The sequence below is a fragment of the Colletotrichum costaricense genome, assembly GCF_030867565.1.
Source record: "Colletotrichum costaricense strain IMI 309622 chromosome Unknown Scaffold_14.1, whole genome shotgun sequence".
Taxonomy (NCBI): domain Eukaryota; kingdom Fungi; phylum Ascomycota; class Sordariomycetes; order Glomerellales; family Glomerellaceae; genus Colletotrichum; species Colletotrichum costaricense.
Window position 1 is genome coordinate 1,031,310 of NW_026848243.1, and position 18,615 is coordinate 1,049,924.

The 18,615-nt window shown below is 42.0% G+C and overlaps 5 protein-coding genes across 5 annotated transcripts; 2 read left to right on the forward strand and 3 right to left on the reverse strand.

Annotated features, from left to right (window-relative positions):
- Nucleotides 1-2,069: 2,069 nt before the first annotated feature.
- Nucleotides 2,070-5,608, forward strand: CCOS01_12239 (calcium-translocating P-type ATPase; the record flags this gene model as incomplete). Its single annotated transcript, XM_060460388.1, has 2 exons — nt 2,070-4,688; nt 4,745-5,608. 2 exons carry the CDS (start codon nt 2,070-2,072, stop codon nt 5,606-5,608), a joined length of 3,483 nt encoding a protein of 1,160 aa, XP_060309331.1.
- A 516-nt stretch (nt 5,609-6,124) lies between these two features.
- On the reverse strand, nt 6,125-6,716 carry CCOS01_12240 (uncharacterized protein; the record flags this gene model as incomplete). The annotated part of the gene is made up of 2 exons (XM_060460389.1): nt 6,125-6,263; nt 6,361-6,716. 2 exons carry the CDS (start codon nt 6,714-6,716, stop codon nt 6,125-6,127), a joined length of 495 nt encoding a protein of 164 aa, XP_060309332.1.
- An 872-nt stretch (nt 6,717-7,588) lies between these two features.
- Nucleotides 7,589-8,376, forward strand: CCOS01_12241 (uncharacterized protein; the record flags this gene model as incomplete). Its single annotated transcript, XM_060460390.1, has 4 exons — nt 7,589-7,707; nt 7,782-7,944; nt 8,033-8,142; nt 8,217-8,376. 4 exons carry the CDS (start codon nt 7,589-7,591, stop codon nt 8,374-8,376), a joined length of 552 nt encoding a protein of 183 aa, XP_060309333.1.
- Nucleotides 8,377-8,909: 533 nt separating this feature from the next.
- CCOS01_12242 (cytochrome P450) lies at nt 8,910-10,638 on the reverse strand (the record flags this gene model as incomplete). The annotated part of the gene is made up of 3 exons (XM_060460391.1): nt 8,910-9,907; nt 9,963-10,350; nt 10,405-10,638. 3 exons carry the CDS (start codon nt 10,636-10,638, stop codon nt 8,910-8,912), a joined length of 1,620 nt encoding a protein of 539 aa, XP_060309334.1.
- A 7,621-nt stretch (nt 10,639-18,259) lies between these two features.
- CCOS01_12243 (uncharacterized protein) lies at nt 18,260-18,442 on the reverse strand (the record flags this gene model as incomplete). The annotated part of the gene is made up of 1 exon (XM_060460392.1): nt 18,260-18,442. A coding segment is annotated over one exon (183 nt), but the record flags the coding sequence as incomplete, so codon positions are not given.
- Nucleotides 18,443-18,615: the final 173 nt, after the last annotated feature.

The window sequence follows — 18,615 nt, forward strand, 5'->3', positions numbered from 1 at the left end:
CGGGATAATATTGATGGATCTCGTTCTCAACATCTCCTTGTGGCTACTGGCAGCCCCCAAGGTATCGATTCCCAAGTACAGCGTACGGGGCAGTGGCACAGAAGCCGGATATGACTGAGACCATGAACGGACAATGTCCCGATCCATGCACCCATTCCGTCATCAAACTTTGCCAGTCCGAAACCTCTCCGACCATCCTCCATGGGAAACTGTTTCCCGCTGACACCGAGTGGTCATTCGCCGCCGCCGTGTATATTCGGCCCTGCATCGGTCGGTCACTGCTCGGGTAATGCTGGTCGATGAAGCCATCGCCATTTTACCACAGCAGTATGGTGGCTCTCTTCGCCAGCGCGGGAGAGAAGCGGATCTACCGGGCTTCAAAGGACGGGCACTCGATTGCGTTCGTTCCCCAAACTCTTGCGTGCGTCTCATTCCCTTGGCAGTATCAAGAGGTTGAGAGCGATACGCCATCTGGATTACGGCCGGCCACCGACCGGACACGGGAACAGCACGGATGCCCACGGCGTCTATCTAATGGTGGCCACCCCCCGCCGGGCGGCCGCATGGCACGATACTGCACCGCACCTGTTGCGACCCGAAGGATGGGCACGCCACCCAAGTCTCGGGCGCAATATCCGTATATGTCCATATCGACAGACGCTCACGGCGGTACTTGTCAACCTCGGTCTCGTCTGGAGAAGCCCAGTCAGATTGAAAACGAATACCTCGGAGTCAAACGCGATAAGGTCCCGGCACTTGCATCAACAAAACGCCAAGGTTCAAACATTAGCATGGCTAATGTTGCCAAGATCCCATTTACACGCTGTCAGTCTCCATTCTTCCCCCTGGCTTGGTTTCCCATCTCGTTGTTGCACAGCGGTTCTAGGATGGCCCCGACTCAAGCCGTTCTTCCACTGAATAAAGCTCGCTTCTTGATGCTCCAATTTAATTCCCTCATTGGGTCCTTTTGCACTTTTCCCTCTTGCACAGCCTCAATGCCCAGACCTTGGGCGGTTACCTCCTTCTCGCCCTTTGGCTCACCTTTGCACCAGCTAGTCTTGCTAATCTCACCCAAGATGAGAGCCTCTCCCCCCGGCACATCATTCTATCTCTCCATCGGAGCTCCTCTCCTGGCTCCTCTCTTTTGGCTCCTTCCCCTCTTGATCACGTCGTGCAAGACTTTTTGTTCTGTTACTTGACCGCCAAGACCAACATATGCTTCCTGCTGTGATAGTCCAGAAGCAAGCGCGCTTTTTTCTCTCCCCTCCTCTGATGCATGTATCATTTGGCTTCTCTCTGGCCAATCCATCCTGTCTCTGTGGGGTCTCGGTTGACTTCATACCCTCTTGACTTGCCAAGAAGGGCATGTCGTTGTGAACGCTCGTTCTGCACTGCCACTCTCAAGTCTCGCCGGTCCAAGATTCCAGACAACATCAGCCTATACCTCTAACGCTCTTGAAAACTCTTCTTCCTCATCATCAGTCTCGTCTTGTGTGAGGACTTCTCAAGGTCATCTCAAACATGACGGCTACTCAAGGTTGATTATCCCGCACTATCCTCTTCAACTCCACACGCCATCCGACGGAAAGTAGACTATCGCCTCTCGCCCGGAATCGAACCCCTCCTCTCTGCACTGCCCTCTTCTGCTGTCACCATTCAGCAGGCACGCAGGCTGACTTGACGGCGTCGGTGTACACTTAAGAAACGGAAACTTTCTTCGACGGGGCTAAGGGCGCAGTTACGCCAAGGCTCACGGAAGTCTTCACGCTCAGCGTTTTGGAATTCTTGGTACGCCTTTGAGGCTCTCACTACCTGGAAGGAACGCGAAGACACCTCCGTACGCAAGTTGCCTCCTACACAGCCTTGTTGTACAGCTCGTGTGTTGCCCTTCTGCCTTCTTAATACTCTTCAACTCGCCGGAGGTTACACCAACTCCTGCTACCTAGCGTCATTATTGTTGCAACCAATTTCTCTTTTCTCTCTCCCTAGAACTCTTTCCTCAACTTCATTTTCACCTCGTCCATGAGAAAGTCATAGCATCAACTCAAGACTACTCTGCATCGGTGCTAATGGCGTCTCTCGCACCACCCCAGTTGCGCGTCGACACCCGCAATTCTCGCGGGAATGACAACGACGACGCGATAACACCGTCACCTATATCGACGCACTCAAATCCGTTTCTCACCCCGGCAATCAGCGCTGCAACAAGTATGCATTCAACCGCTTTAACGGAAGATCCGGATACAGCTCTTCACCCCGATCCCGGCACGGAAGGCGAGTTTGTCGTTGACAATAATCCTTTTGCTTTTAGCCCTGGGCACCTCAACAAACTTCTCAACCCGAAATCTTTGGCCGCGTTTTTCGCGCTCGGCGGCCTGCGCGGTATCGAAAAAGGATTACAGACAGATGTCAAAGCCGGTTTATCCCAAGATGAGGTGGGCGTTGGGGGCAGAGTAAGCTTCCAGGAGGCCACCGGCCATCAGGAGCCCTCCTTCGCCACATCCGGTGCACAGCCACCAGCCACAACACACCACGCTGATGCCAATGGTTTCACTGACCGAACCCGAGTTTACGGCAAGAATGTCCTGCCCGCCAAGAAGGCGACACCCTTGTGGAAACTCATGTGGGGTGCATACAACGACAAAGTTATCATTTTGCTCACAGTCGCCGCCGCTATTTCGCTTGCGCTTGGCCTTTACGAAACTTTTGGTGCTGAGCACGACCCTGAGGCAGGTCAGCCGGTTGACTGGGTTGAGGGAGTAGCTATCATCGCTGCTATTCTTATCGTCACCTTGGTTGGATCTTTGAATGACTGGCAGAAGGAACGAGCCTTTGTCAAGCTCAACGCCAAAAAGGAAGACCGAGAGGTCAAGGTTATCCGATCCGGCAAATCGTACATGTTGAACGTCGCGGAGATTTTGGTTGGCGATGTTATCCATCTCGAACCCGGTGATCTCGTCCCTGTGGACGGTATTTTCATCAGCGGCCATGATTTGAAGTGCGACGAGTCCTCAGCGACGGGCGAGTCCGACGCTCTCAAGAAGACGGGCGGTGATGCCGTCTACAACGCCCTGCAATCTGGAAACGCTACCAAGGACCTCGACCCCTTTATCATCTCTGGCGCAAAGGTTCTCGAGGGTGTTGGCACGTTTGTCTGCACCTCCGTCGGTACCAACTCTAGCTTTGGAAAGATTATGATGTCGGTACGCACCGAGATGGAGGCAACGCCTTTGCAGAAGAAGCTCGAGGGCCTGGCTATGGCTATCGCCAAGCTTGGTAGCAGTGCTGCCCTTCTCCTTTTCGTCGTCCTCCTGATCCGCTTCCTGGCTGGCCTGGGCTCCAACAACAGCTCTGGCGCCGAGAAAGCTTCCACTTTCATGGATATCTTGATCGTCGCCATCACTATCATCGTCGTTGCCGTCCCAGAAGGACTACCTCTGGCTGTAACTTTGGCTTTGGCATTTGCTACCACCCGTCTATTGAAGGAGAACAACCTGGTTCGTATCCTTAGGGCATGCGAGACGATGGGCAACGCCACAACGATTTGCTCCGACAAGACTGGTACTCTGACCACGAACAAGATGACTGTTGTTGCCGGCACTTTTGGATCTGCCAGCTTCTCCAAGTCGGTTGAGGGCGAGAAGACAATCGGCGCCGTTGAATTTGCTCAATCACTTCCTACAGCTACGAAGAAGCTCATCGTTCAGTCTGTCGCCATCAACTCAACGGCTTTCGAGGGTGAGGAGGAAGGCCAAGCTACATTCATTGGTTCCAAGACCGAGACCGCCCTTCTCCAGTTCGCCAAGGACCACCTCGGCATGCAGGGACTGGCCGAGACTCGTGCCAACGAGGAAGTTGCGCAAATGATGCCATTCGACTCCAGCAAGAAGTGCATGGCTGCCGTCATCAAGCTATCCGACAACGAGGGGTACCGCCTTGTAGTCAAGGGTGCTTCCGAGATTCTCCTCGGGTACTGCAGCCAACAGGTCAACGTCAACGATCTCTCCATCTCGACTCTGGAGCAGTGCGACCGCCTCAACCTCGAGGCGACGATTGACGCCTACGCCAAGCAGTCTCTCCGGACCATCGCTCTCATCTACCAAGACTTTCCCCAATGGCCCCCCCACGGTGTCAACGCCACCATCGAAGGACACGTTGATCTCGGAGATGTCCTCCACGACCTCGTCTTTGCCGGTGTCGTTGGTATCCAGGACCCCGTCCGTCCTGGTGTTCCCGAAGCTGTTCGCAAGGCTAAGCATGCTGGTGTTGTCGTTCGCATGGTTACTGGTGACAATGCTGTCACTGCCCAGGCTATTGCCACCGAGTGCGGCATCTTCACCGAAGGTGGTCTCATCATGGAGGGTCCCGTCTTCAGGAAGCTTTCTGTCGAGCAGATGAACGAGATGCTGCCCCGCCTGCAAGTTCTTGCCCGCTCCTCGCCAGAAGACAAGCGCGTCTTGGTCACCCGACTCAAGGCTCTTGGTGAAACCGTTGCCGTCACTGGCGATGGTACTAATGATGCGCCTGCGCTCAAGGCAGCTGATGTCGGTTTCTCCATGGGTATTTCCGGTACCGAGGTCGCCAAGGAGGCGTCTTCTATCGTCTTGATGGATGACAACTTCACCTCGATTGTTACGGCCCTGAAGTGGGGAAGAGCAGTGAACGACGCCGTGCAGAAGTTTCTTCAGGTATGCAGATACACAACCCTTTTCCTACCGATTGAAGCTAACATAATTGTGCCCAGTTCCAAATCACGGTCAACATCACTGCTGTTCTCCTCGCCTTCATCACCGCCGTCTCCGATCCCGACATGGAATCCGTCCTCACCGCCGTCCAGCTTTTGTGGGTCAACCTCATCATGGACACCTTCGCCGCCCTTGCGCTCGCCACGGACCCCCCGACCGAGAAGATCCTCGACCGCCTGCCGCAAGGCAAGAAGGCGCCCCTCATCACCATCAACATGTGGAAGATGATCATCGGTCAGGCAATCTTCCAGTTGACCGCTACCCTAATTCTTCACTTCGCCGGTAACGCCATCTTTGGCTACGACGCCAACAACGAAGACCAGCAGCTGGAGCTCGACTCCATGATCTTCAACACCTTTGTGTGGATGCAAATCTTCAACGAGTTCAACAACCGTCGCCTGGACAACAAGTTCAATATTTTTGAGGGCGTGCACCGCAACTACTTCTTCATCATCATCAACTGCATCATGGTTGGCGCCCAGGTTGCTATCATCTTTGTCGGTGGCAAGGCCTTCCGCATCACACCAGGCGGTATCAGCGGCGAGCACTGGGCCGTCTCTATCGTTCTCGCATCCGTCTCTCTCCCAATGGCCGTCCTCATCCGTCTCTTCCCCGATCCCTGGTTCGAGAAGATTGCAAAGACAGTCGGCAGACCCGTTGTTATCGTCTATCGCGCCCTCGGCAGGTTCTTCACCACAATCGGTGCCGCTTTCCGTCGCAAGAAGACTACCGAGGCTGACGCCGTATCCGAGGACGCTGGTGTTTCTTCAGGCTCTGATGACGCCAAGGTCGCTGCGCCCGAGATTGTCATCTCCACCCAGGAGGAGAACACAAACACCAGAGATGTTGAGAAGGCTCAGTGATCAGCCACTGTCTTTGATGATCCGCTTCTTCACAGACTCTTTATTTTGGCATATACTTCCATTCCTCTGTTACATGTTACTAGCTACGATACCATTTAGTGCGGCCTTTTGTTCTTGTTTCTATTTCCTTGGCACGATTCTACGATCGGATTCTGTTTTGCGCACGTATATATAACACTGGCGGTGGGTATTACAACATACACCAAAGACCAATCTAGTCTTGTTTCACGGGGCGTTATTGGGGCTCGGGGCACCAAAATTCACGTGTGGAATGGTTCGGCACACTGGGACGGAGGGCAAAACCTGTCATTACGGCATTAGAGAGCGATACTTGCATTATTGGTTACGATATGATACGATAGAATATGTTCATTGCTTCGAGATACGGGACAGTATCCAGTACGATGAACTGAACAGAGCTTTTTCCACAATGATCATATTCCAGTACTTTTTGACTTCTGATTGTAAATCTGATCCTTTCTAGCTAATGCTACTTGTATCATGGTTGCCCGCTCACTACGAAATGCTGCACGGAATATCCGTGGGCGAATCCGTCGTCGAGACTGTGAGGTTATACACACTCAAACTCTCCGAATGCGGCTCTAGTCTTGGCGCACCCTGGGCGTCCTTCAGAACCGTAAACGCCGCGCTCCCGCTAAGAAAGACATCGTCAGTACCATCATCCCAAATATGAGCATGCAGGATTGGGCAATTGAACTTACTAAGCCTGGGAACAGTTCCCCCCAACATACGTAGTCTGCACCACAATCTCCGCCACGAACGTCTTATCCGTCTCCGTCTCCCCGCCCACCGTCGCCCCGCGGATCAGATGCCACCACGACTTGTTCCCGTTCGGCGGGAGCAGCGACTGTTTGACGCCCAGCATGGCCGTCGCGCCCTCAAACGTCCGTCCCGCGAGGATCATCTTGCCGTCGGCGGGCCAGAAGTTGGTGAAGGTCGTGGTGGCGGCTTTGTCTTCTGATGTGCGGTAGTATTCAGAGACGAAGTCGGCGAAGGCGACGTCGACGCCGGCGGAGGGTTTGTAGGGCGCCATGTCGACTGCGACGACGAAGGTTGCGGCTAGCGGGAGGAGAGTTGAGGGCTTCATGTTTGGTAATATGTTGTTTGCTTTCGCGGTAAAGACTGGGCTTGTTGAAAGAACACGAAGTTCAAGAGTTGTGGGATTCTCGAGGAGTCAACGGATGCTGAAGCCTGTCATCACTCTCAGGACATTCACTCAGCTCTTTAAAGACCCCGCCTTCGATCATACCAAGTCCGATCCAGAGCCCCTTCTGACATGGGGGTATCTCAGGCGGTCAGCTCTCCCCCGTCGGCGGCACCGGTCCAGCCGGATGCCCCGAGGAAAAGAAAAGGGGCGGGCGGCGCGGCGTTCTGCGGGAACGGGAGGCCCTGGGAAACCTTCATCCCATGTCCGGCAGGGTGCACCCCAGCTCGGGCCCAGCCTTTTCCCGTATATCTGGGGACGATTTCCGCTGGTACCGTTGGTACTTTTGGCGATTTCTGCTTCTTGTACCCGCTTAATCGCCAGATGGTCGTCTATTAAGCTTTAGGACGGACCGGTCAACTTGGGCCGAAATGAGGGGCGAACCGGCCGCAAAAAGTGCAGTGTTGAGCATATTGCCCACTCAAAGAGCCTCTCGCTTTCGCCGTAGTAAGTACATAGGGGCCTGGGCGCTTATGCTATCATGATTATACAGTTCGTTCTGTCGCATTAGTATCTTTTGTACGAAACGCCGATAGTAGACACAGCCCTGCGTTGACTAAGTTACCCACCTCAACCCGTCGGTGTACACAGGCTATCGAGACGCATTTCATGTTTCTATAAAATCCCACCGGCCCCATCTCACGAGAGCCTCATTCTCTCTCAAGCAGCCTCAAGCATTACCCATTCGTTTCAAGCGCGTTCATAGAAGCCTCTCTTTTTTTGTGCCCTGATTGTTTGCACTTCTAAATTCTAAGATGCAGCTCACCTTTGCTCTCCCCGCCCTCCTCGCCGCGCGCTTCGTCGCGGCGATTGACTTCACAGACTACGACCCGCAGCCTGGTGTGCAACCCGAGTTCAAGGCCTTCCTCAAGGCGTAAGTTGTTCAACAATCTCCCAAAAGGAAGACTCCTCTTTTGATGAATGGATACTGACGTTTGTGATGTGTAGTCTCGTCACCCCCGCAGAAGATCCCACCGCCACGACGGCGTACACCGACTTCTTCACCGCGGACGGCATGCAGACGACGCTGAGCATCCACTGCGTCGGTGCAGATGCCATCACCAAGTGCAAGCAGCGATTCTTGCCCACCGATGGCAGCATGTCACTTACCGTATGAGAACATCTCCCATTCTTCATGCATATTACCTTCGTGCATGCAACGTGCTTGAATCGTCTGTTTGGCTAACAACATGGGACAGCACTTCCCTAATACGACGTTCATCGCAGACAACAATGCGACAGCGACTGTCTACGAGGCTCATGGACGAATTGAGAATAACTTCAAGGCGGGCAACTGCTCGCAAATTTAGTAAGTCAAGCATGAGGCTCGACTTAAAGTAGTATGAGTGAGAAAGCACTTTTCTGACCGGACTTGACTTTTAGCTACAAGACGCAGTACACTGTCCTCAAGACTACAGAAGGCGTTGACGCGGCGCCGAATTTGTCTACAAAGCCCGAGCACCAGGTGTACTGGTACCATGACTACTTCGTCAACCCGACGGGGGTGCCTTCCAACATCCCTTGCGATAGCTTGAAGGCATGATCATGGGAGCTTTCCTCGTTTTGTAGCACAATAGCATAGCGTTGTGGCATGTGGTTATTTGAATGAAGTAGACTACACTATAAGCCGCCTGGGGTAATGACTTGTGAATTGCATGTTGACATTGGCGAAACGTTGTTTCCGGGTCTACGGATGCACAGAGTCCCTCTATGCTGGACTATGCCAGGTCTCATTTAGAACTCCCGGATTCATAGAATGGCTGAGTATGATGCAAGTTTTAAAGGGCATAGACTCGGCCTTCACATCTGACCAGATCCTATTCAGGCCCCACAGACTTGCTACAAGACGACTTCAAACTGTTCTTATGTGCCAATGCAATGGCGCGGGAAGAATTAACTAATTAAGACTCGCTGCAAGTATTAAGAAGTCTCCCGGATCGGTCGGTTGTTGTGTATGACCATGAATCCCATTTGCTTCTTAGACTTCCCAAACTATTCCACCGGCTTCACATCATTTAACTCGAAATAATTTTATTCCCGCATCTCAGGCTTCTATGTCTCGAGCGACAGGCTGCTTCACTGTCCCTTGGTTTCCGTTTTCCTCCTGATTCGAAGCTTCACGCCGTTTGGTGGAAACAATGCCTCTGTGAGCCAGTAGTTCTCCGGACGCTTGCCATTGTATTCAGGAGGGAACTCCACGTCATAGTGACCCAGAACGTAGGCGATGATCATCTTCAACTCAAAGTCAATCAGGAATCGACCGGGGCATGCGTGCTTCCCGTGCCCAAAAGGCAGATATTCGGGGCTCGTGGTGACAAAGGTGACCGGGGGCGCCTTCTCGTCCTTTGCGGCTGCATCCTCACGCATACGGGAGAAGCGGAAGGGATCATACTTCAGCGGGTCTTCAAGCACCTCGCCATCCGTCTGAGCGGGTTGTCCGAGGAAGGAGATGAGGGTCCCCTTGGGGAGGTGATAGCCGTCGGGGGTCTTGAAGCCGTCGACCAAGACTTTTCGGAAGACGGCACGTCCGCCAAAGGAATTCAGGCGCAGGGTCTCTCGGGCGACGCTGTCGGCTTTGAGCATCTTGCTCACTTTGGCTTTTGTCCAGTTGTTGTCTCCATCGGCGTACAGTACACGATCAACCTCGTCCCTGAGGATCGTGATGGTGTTGAACTCCGTGTCTGATCCCAAAATGTTGAGAAGCATATTGGTGGCTTGGATACTGGTCTGATGCATGGATCCGAAGTTGGCTGCGATCAGACGGCGCGTCATCATGTCCAAATCGTTGAACTCTTCTTGGCGGTGGTCCTTGGCGTAACGGGCCATCATCTGCAGGTGATCTTGAGGCTCAATGTGGTCTGGGTCATCGCGAGCGTACTTCAAAGTCTCGAGACGCTCCTTCCAAAGCGGCTCGAACATCTTCCTGAGTCTGTTGATCTTGCCATGTATCGTAAAGTTGACAGCCCTACCTACAACAGGTCGAAGAACCCGAGGGCTGGCTCCGGAAGCGCCGGCGTTCATGATGAGCTGGTTGATAATATCGAAATTGAGATTGAGGTAGTCTTCATTACGACCTACTTTCCGTCAGCTTGATGTCTCTGTGCAGCCATCTATCTGGAGGGTACCTACAAAGGCCCAAGCTTGGGCCGATGGTGAAGCGGCTCGCAGCCTGCGCAACGACCATTTTCAACGACTCAAATAGGTCGATTTCCTTCCACTCCGGATTGGTCCCGAACCACTTGTCAAAGGCAGTACCGAGTTCCTCGTTCATGGCGGCGCAAATGTTCTCCAGGATCGCATTCATCTCGGTCTTGACCAGGTGGCCTTGCCACGCATCCACCACATATCGGTCGTGGCCAAGAGCCCAATGAACCTGATCAACCTCTGCAAAAGCGGTGCTGGGATCGAGCTGGCTTTCCGGCTGTGTCTGAACCCATCGCATCGAGCTCGTGGGCATAATGACCTCATGGCGGAAACCGATACCTGGAATGATTACCGGCTTTCCCTTCTTGGTATACTAGGTCTAAGGTTAGCGAACGGGAGGAGATGCGAAGACCAAGACAGGATGTACGTTATCGTAGGCCTCACGGAACAGACCCTGGCAATCGGTATAGAACCGCAAATACGTGCGGATGCTGAATCGTGTGGCACCATCAGGCTCGCCAATGAGCGGGATGCCCTTGGGGTAAGGGATGCTGAGAAATAGTCGGCTGATGATATACAGCAGTGCCACTGACCCCAGCGCAAGCAAGCAGACACCGGACAAGCTGGCAACTGGTGGGAGAAGCTGCGATATGGGCGCCATCTTGGTTCGCAAAGACAGACAATTACGCTGTCGTTGTGATTGAGCGAGAGAGATGCGGGATGTAGTTCACCACATGTTGCCGGAAATCTGGGCGAAACATTCGAGCTTTAAAGGGGTCCCTAAATGCTGACAGATTCCATCCCATCTGCTGGCTAGCTAGAGTAAAACACGCTGGTTGGAGCTTTGAGCCGTAGAGTTGGAGGCGGGTGGGCCTCACAGGGAAGCCAAACAGGGATGATGGTCCTCTTAGCGCGCCCGTTTCCACATAGTCAATGGCGGTAATTTGGATGCCTGGGCAAGCTGGGCTTCATAGGGCTGTCTCGGATCCCGTGGGAGTAATCAAGTATCTTTCGCACTCTGCTAATATGACTCTGTATGTCTGATGGGCAATATGAGCCTCTTTTTGTCATTTTGTATCAATACATGCACAAACAATCATGACTCCAATGGCTCCAACTGGCCGGATCCTTGGTAACGATGAAATAAAGTTGGTTGATCCTAAGCTCTTAGAACACTAACAGCATACATATTTGTATTAAACACATTTATGACCTACTCTGTCGCCATTGTCATTTTTTGGGTAAGGACAGTAAATGCCACTTCTCTTTACACATTCGAGTCAATGTCCGTAATATCTACGGCTGTCCTACCCCAGCACGCCCAGCAGAGCCTGCCGAGACCCTGATCTTTAGCGCGATGTCAGCTCACAGAGTTTCCACTCCACACCCTAGCGCGTGTAAGCAGCCACTCTACCGTAAACGGAAATCCGCTTTCTCTCACTTATCATTGGGCGAAGGCGATCTCTCAACGATTGGCTTGATCGGAAAAACGTCGCTTTCCAAATTACCGGGTTGTCATTGTCGAGATGGCCAGGGGTGATGCAACCTTGTGTCTGACATACAGCTATTGGGTGACGCAGCATCCTGAGAGACTAAAAAGTCAACACGAGGCTCATTCTCAACCACATGTGCATGATAAGTAGCAAAAGATGGACGATCTGGGAATCGAACCCAGGACCTACCGCATGCTAAGCGGTCATTATACCACTAAACCAATCGCCCAATCATGATCTAGCCCGGACTTGAACCGGAGACCTTCAGTGAAACAGGGGGAGAGTTCGATGAGAAGATCTCAGACTGTTAGACTGACGTGATAACCAACTACACCACCAGACCATCTTGTGATGAAGAGATTGCGGAGTGGATAGCTCCAAGAGTGGCTCCCAGAGTCCTGATGCAGAAGTTCATGAAGCGAAGAAGATGGTTGGGTACGAGTTGTGGAGAGTTGAAGCTTAGCCAAGCCTTGTCTCACGGATCCACAGCTCCGGAAGGTAGGCTTCATTCGAGTGCGGACAGCTTGAAAGAGCGGGTAGCTGTTTACCTTATGTGCATCATTTCAATCCAAATCCTACGGAGAGAACGTATCATGCCTTGACCCGGATCATATACAATAATACTGTGAGCCTGGGACGGAGAATGAAGTCAGCCTCAATTTCCGAAGCGAAGATCTCTTTGTTAGCAACAGAGTAGGAGGATACAAGTCCCATCTTTGTAAAAATGGAATTGCGGGGAAGTACATTACGACTCTTGTGTCGTGTCTGCGATATAACGCTGTTGGCGATTGAATAAGAAGAGCTCAAGTAGGCAATCGCTACTGCACTATGACTCATTTACCTTTTCCAAAAGACTTAACAGTACCTAACGGGTCTATGAGAGAAATTTTACCTGCTTTGGTTATCGATCGCTCAGTTCAAGAGGTGTTAGCTATATTTATTTTAATTACGATTTAAAATAGCCTGGGTTTAAAGGTAACCGTATAAGTCAAAGCACCCACTTATAAGCACCCCCCTATTACGGCTAGCTAGTCGTAATAAGTTTATTAATAAAATTTAAGGCTACGAGTATTAAATAAATAGTATTATAGTCGTAAATAGCTTCTCTAAAGTTATATTTATAAGTTATAAAATCCCCCTAACGGAGTAATCCGCCGGGGCCGTACCGTGTATTACGTATTAGAGAAAACTAGGTATAATACGCTCTATACTTAATTACTAACTAAAATAGTAGTTAACTAACTCGACTATTGTCTCCTTTTTATTAATAGCTCCTAACCTTCTACTACTTATTTATAAAGTAAGCTTTACTTACTTTAATATATATAGGACCTCTTAGTACTAGCCCGCGTAAATAGCTAGGTTTAATATAATTTATTTTTTTATATAAGTATTATTATTACCTAGGGGGTCCTATAAGAGCTATTTAAGGTACTAACTTATTATTTTAACTTTATATATTTTTAACTTATTTATTATAATTATTATAATTAAGTTAGCGTTAATATATTAGATCTTAGTATTTATATTAACCCGGCTATTTATAGCGCTTATAATATTACTTAGTTAAATTTTATATTATTAAAAAGTATTTTATTACTTTTTAAGTATACTTATATTAGTTATAATAGTTATAGCGTCGAGCTAGTTAAAGAGGGTACTTAGCCTAAGAGGAGTAAACTTATTAATAAGTATCTTTAAGTTCTTATTAAGGTAATATTTTAACTAACTAACTTCTTAACTAGTTATTTAACTAGCTATTTAGGTAGTAGTTTATATATTAATAAGTTTATTTAGTAGATTTGTTTAGTAAATTTATTTAGTTTAAATAGAAAGTAGTTTTAGGTAATATTAGAAGTAATAAGGATAAAAAGAATCTTTATAAGCTCTAGTACGAAGAGTAATAAATATTAGCTTATTTAGTCCTTTTTTTAAAAACTTTTACGTTATTATTAAAGTTTAGAACTTTTATAGTTAAGGGCTACTTTTAATTATTACGGCCGATTATTATAGCTAATTATTATAGCTAATTATTATAACCGACCTTTATTATTAACTTTTTTAACTAGTATTATTACGGTAGCTTATTTATTTTAAATTAAATAGTAGTTTTCGTATTAAAATTATTATATTATATTAAGCGCGTACTTAGGATATATTATATATATTATATAATTAAAAAATATATTATATTATATAATTTCTTTTAAAAGCGTAATCCTATTAAGGTCGATTTTTTATACCTATAAAGCTAGAAAAAAAACCACTATATAAGTTATAAAATAAATAAGGCTTTAGTAATTAATTATAATTTTATTAAAAAGGGTTTTTAATAAAAATAACTAAAAATAATCGTAAGATTTAATATTAAATTAATTATTAAAAAAGCTATAAAAAGTTTATTTTTAAGCCCAGCTTAAGTTTATATTATATATAAGTTTCGTTTTTAAATATATCCTTTATAACGTTCTTATTTATTATTATTTAACTATTTATTAAACGGTCGTCCGTTTTATTTATTTACTATTATTTATTTTATTTATTTATAAGCGTCCGTTCTTTATTTTATTATATAATTATAATTACGTAACTTATTTATAGTTCTTCCGTTTTAAAAAGAGTTACTTATTATAACTAATTAGTTATAATAAGTATATTAATAAAAGTTAAGGCTACGAGTACTAAATAAATAGTATCGTAATTATAAATAGCTTCCCTAAAACTATATTTATAAGTTATAAAATAAATAAAGCTTTAGTAATTAATTATAGTTTTATTAAAAAGGATTCTTAACAAAAATAGCTAAAAATAATTATAAAATTTAATATTAAGTTAATTATTAAAAAAGCTATAAAAAGTCTATTTTTAAACCTAGCTCGAGTTTATACTATATATAAGTCTCGTTTTTAAATATATTGTTTATAATATTTTTATTTATTATTATTTAACTATTTACTAAATAGTTATTTATCCTATTTATTTATAGGTATCCGTTTTTTATTTTATTATATAATTATAATTATATAACTTATTTATAGTTTTTTTATTTTAAAAAGAGTTATTTTAAGTCCGTATTTTTATATATATAGTATAATAGCTATTATAAGTTTTATAGGGCGGGGCCTTAGCCTTATTATACATATTAAGTCGTAATATTAGCTTCTCTTTTTAAAGGTCTAGTTTTCTAAGCTTATAAATAGGTCGTTTATTTTTAAGTTAGGGAATCGTTAATATTACGACCTAATACGTATAATAAGGCTAGGGTCCCGCCTTACGGAACCTATAGTAGCTACTATACTATATATATAAAAGTACGGACTTAGGGTAACTCCTCTCGGGACAAAAGAACTATAGATAAATTACGTAACTACGATTATATAATAAAATAAAAAACGGACGCCCGTAAATAAATAAGACGAACGATTATAAATAAGTAAAATAAATAACCGTTTAGTAAATAATTAGATAATAATAAATAAAAATATTATAAAACATATATTTATAAATAAAACTTATATAATATATAAACTTAAACTAAGTTTAAAAATAAACTTTTTATAGCTTCTTTAATAATTAACTTAGTATTAAATTTTATAATTACTTTTAGCTATTTTTATTAAAAACCTCTTTTAATAAAACTATAATTAATTACCGAAGCCTTACTTATTTTATAATTTATAAATATAGCTTTAAGAAAGCTATTTATAATTACGATACTATTTACTTAGTACTCGTAGCCTTAACTTTTATTAATATACTTATTATAACTAGCTAGTTATAATAGTTAAGTATTTTTTTAAAATATATTTATATAATATTAAGTTAAATTAAAAAATTAAAGTTTTAAATAGTTACGTCTTATTATAAATTATTATATATAGTAGTTTTTTTTTTTAGTTTTATAAATATAAAAGATCGACCTTAACGGGATTACGCTTTTAAAGGAAATTATATAATATAATATACTTTTTAACTATATAATATGCGTAATATATCCTAAGTATACGCTTAATATAATATAATAATTTTAATATAAAAACCGCTATTTAATTTAGGATAAGTAAGCTACCCTCTTTATTACGTAGCGGTACTAGTTAGAAAAGTTAATAATAAAAGTTAGTTATAATAGTTAGCTATAATAGTTAACTATAATAATTAGAAGCGGCCTTTTTTAACTATAGAGGTTCTAAATTTTAATAGCGACGTAGAGGTTTTTAAAAAAAAGGGCTAAATAAGCTAATATTTATTATTTGTATTAAAACTTATAAAGATTTTTTTTATCTTTATCGCTTTTAATATTACCTAAAGCTACTCTCTATTTAAATTAATCTCTATTTAAATTAAATAAATTTATTAAATAAATTTATTAAATAAACTTATTAATATATAAACTACTATACCGATAAGAACTTATTTTAAAAATATTTATTAATAAGTTTACCCCTCTTAAGCTAGGCGCCCTCGGCTAGCTCGACGTTATAACTATTATAGCTAATATAAGTATACTTAAGAAGTAATAAAGTACTTTTTAATAGTACGGAATTTAGTTAGGTAATATTATAAGTATTATAAATAGCCGGGCTAATATAAATATTAAGATTTAGTATATTAATATTAGCTTAGTTATAATAGTTATAATAAATAAGCTAGAGGTATATAGGGTTAAAGTAATAAGTTAGCATTTTAAACGGCTTTTATAAGACCCCCCGGGTAATAATAATACTTATATAAAAAAAGAGATTATACTAAACTTAGCTACTTATATAGGTTAGTATTAAGAGGTTTTATACGTATTAGAATAAGTAAAGCTTATTTTATAAGTAGTTAAAAGTAATAAAAAGTTAGGAGTTTTAATTATATACCTAGTTTTCCTTAATACGTAATATATAATACGGCCCTAGCAGATTGCTCTATCGGGGGGATAAATTATTATATATTATTCGTTTTTTTAATAAGGGTATTAAAATAATACTTTATTTAAATTATTATTCGTAAAGTATCCGTTATTTAGTTCTTTTTAACTTTAATATTTATAAAATATATTATTATTTAAGTATTTCGTACGATATTTTTATTAATATTATTTATATTTATAAGTATTATAGTTCTATTTTATTAAATTTAGCTAATTAGGTATAGTTAATTAATTAATAATAAAGTCTAATCGTTTTAATTATAAAAAAAAAGTAGAAGAGTTACGGTTTTATAAGAGAGCTACGGAGTTATAAAAAAAAGCTAAGGCTTATTAATAAGCTTAAGCTAAGTTAAACGAGTCGTTATTTAAATTAAAACCTTTTTATTTTTAAAAATAAATAGTATTTAAAAAGAGTTAAGTTATATAGTAGTTTTTTTCCGGCTTTATAAATATAAAAGATCGACTTTAATAGGATTACGCTTTTAAAAGAAATTATATAATATAATATACTTTTTAATTATATAATACGTATAATATATCCTAAGTACGCGCTTAACGTAATATAGTGATTTTAATATAAAAACTATTATTTAATTTAGGATAAGTAAGCTACTTTTTTTATTACGTAGCGGTACTAATTAGAAAGGTTAATAATAGAGGTTAGTTATAATAATTAGCTATAATAATTAGCCGTAATAGTTAGAAGCGGCCCTTAATTATAAAGGTTCTAAACTTTAATAATAACGTAGAGGTTTTTAAAAAAAAGGGCTAAATAGGCTAATATTTACTACTTTTTTACTCTACTAGAGCTTATAAAGATTCTTTTTATTTTTATCGCTTTTAATATTACTTAAAGCTACTCTCTATTTAAACTAACTTCTATTTAAACTAAATAAATTTATTAAATAAATCTATTAAATAAACCTATTAATATATAAACTACTACTTCGATAAGAACTTACTTTCTTAGTATATAGTTAGTAATTAATAAGTTAAAAATACCCGTTAATAAGTTTACCCCTCTTAAACTAGGCGCCCTTTTTAGCTAGCTCGATATTATAGCTATTATAAGTAATATAAATATACTTAAAAAATAATAAAGCATTTTTTAATAGTACGGAATTCGGCTAGGTAATATTATAAATACTATAAATAGCTAGGCTAATATAAATATTAAGATTTAATATATTAATACTAGCTTAGTTATAATAATTATAATAAACGAGCTAGAGGTATATAAGGTTAGGGTAATAAGCCGGCGCTTTAAATAGTTCTTACGGGACCCCCTAAGTAATAATAATACCTATATAAAAAAAGAAATTATACTAGACTTAGCTATTTATATAGGTTAATATTAAGAGGTTTTATATACGTTAAAATAAGTAAAGCTTACCCTATAGGTAGTTAGAACTTAAGAAGACTTTATATAGTAAAAAGTTAAAAACTATTAATAAAAAGGAGATAATAGTTAAGTTAGTTAACTATTTTAGTTAATAATTAGGTATAGAGCGTATTATACTTAGTTTTTCTTAATACGTAATATATAGTACGGCCCTAGCGGATTATTCTATCGGGGGGAAGAGTTAAGTTATATTAAAAGAGTTTCTTCAGGATTCTAAAAATATTTTTTTAGTAACCCGGGAAGTATAAGCTAATAGTATTTTTAGGGTCGTTAATTAAAATACTATAATAATTAAAGATTCTAAGTTTAATTTTAATTTTAATATTCTTTAAAAAGTTATTAAGAGTTCTAGAGGTTCGTAATAAGTTCTTATATATTTTTTTTCATATCTATAATTTTTTTATTTAATAAGGAATTTTTATATTTTATTTTTAATTTTATAATTAATAATTTATTTAATTTCGTATTTTAATTAGTTTAGTTTAATAATAATATAATTTTTTATATATAAACCTTTTAATACGAGCTTAAATAATAAAATATAAAAAACGAGATAGTATCGTATTATATTTAATAATTCTAATTTATAGTTAATTAATAAGACTTTTTTAATAATTTTAAAAGGTTTAAGTTTTTTATAGTCTAATTTATTATTTGGTTATTTTATTTTAATATTATAATAAAAGAAATAAGTACTATTCTCTTTTTTTAAAAATAGTTTTTTAATACTTAATCTATCCGTATTCTTTCTTATATATTATTATATAAACTCGAGGTTTAATAAGGCTTATTTATAGATTTTCTTAAGTTTATTTACGTTTATTATAG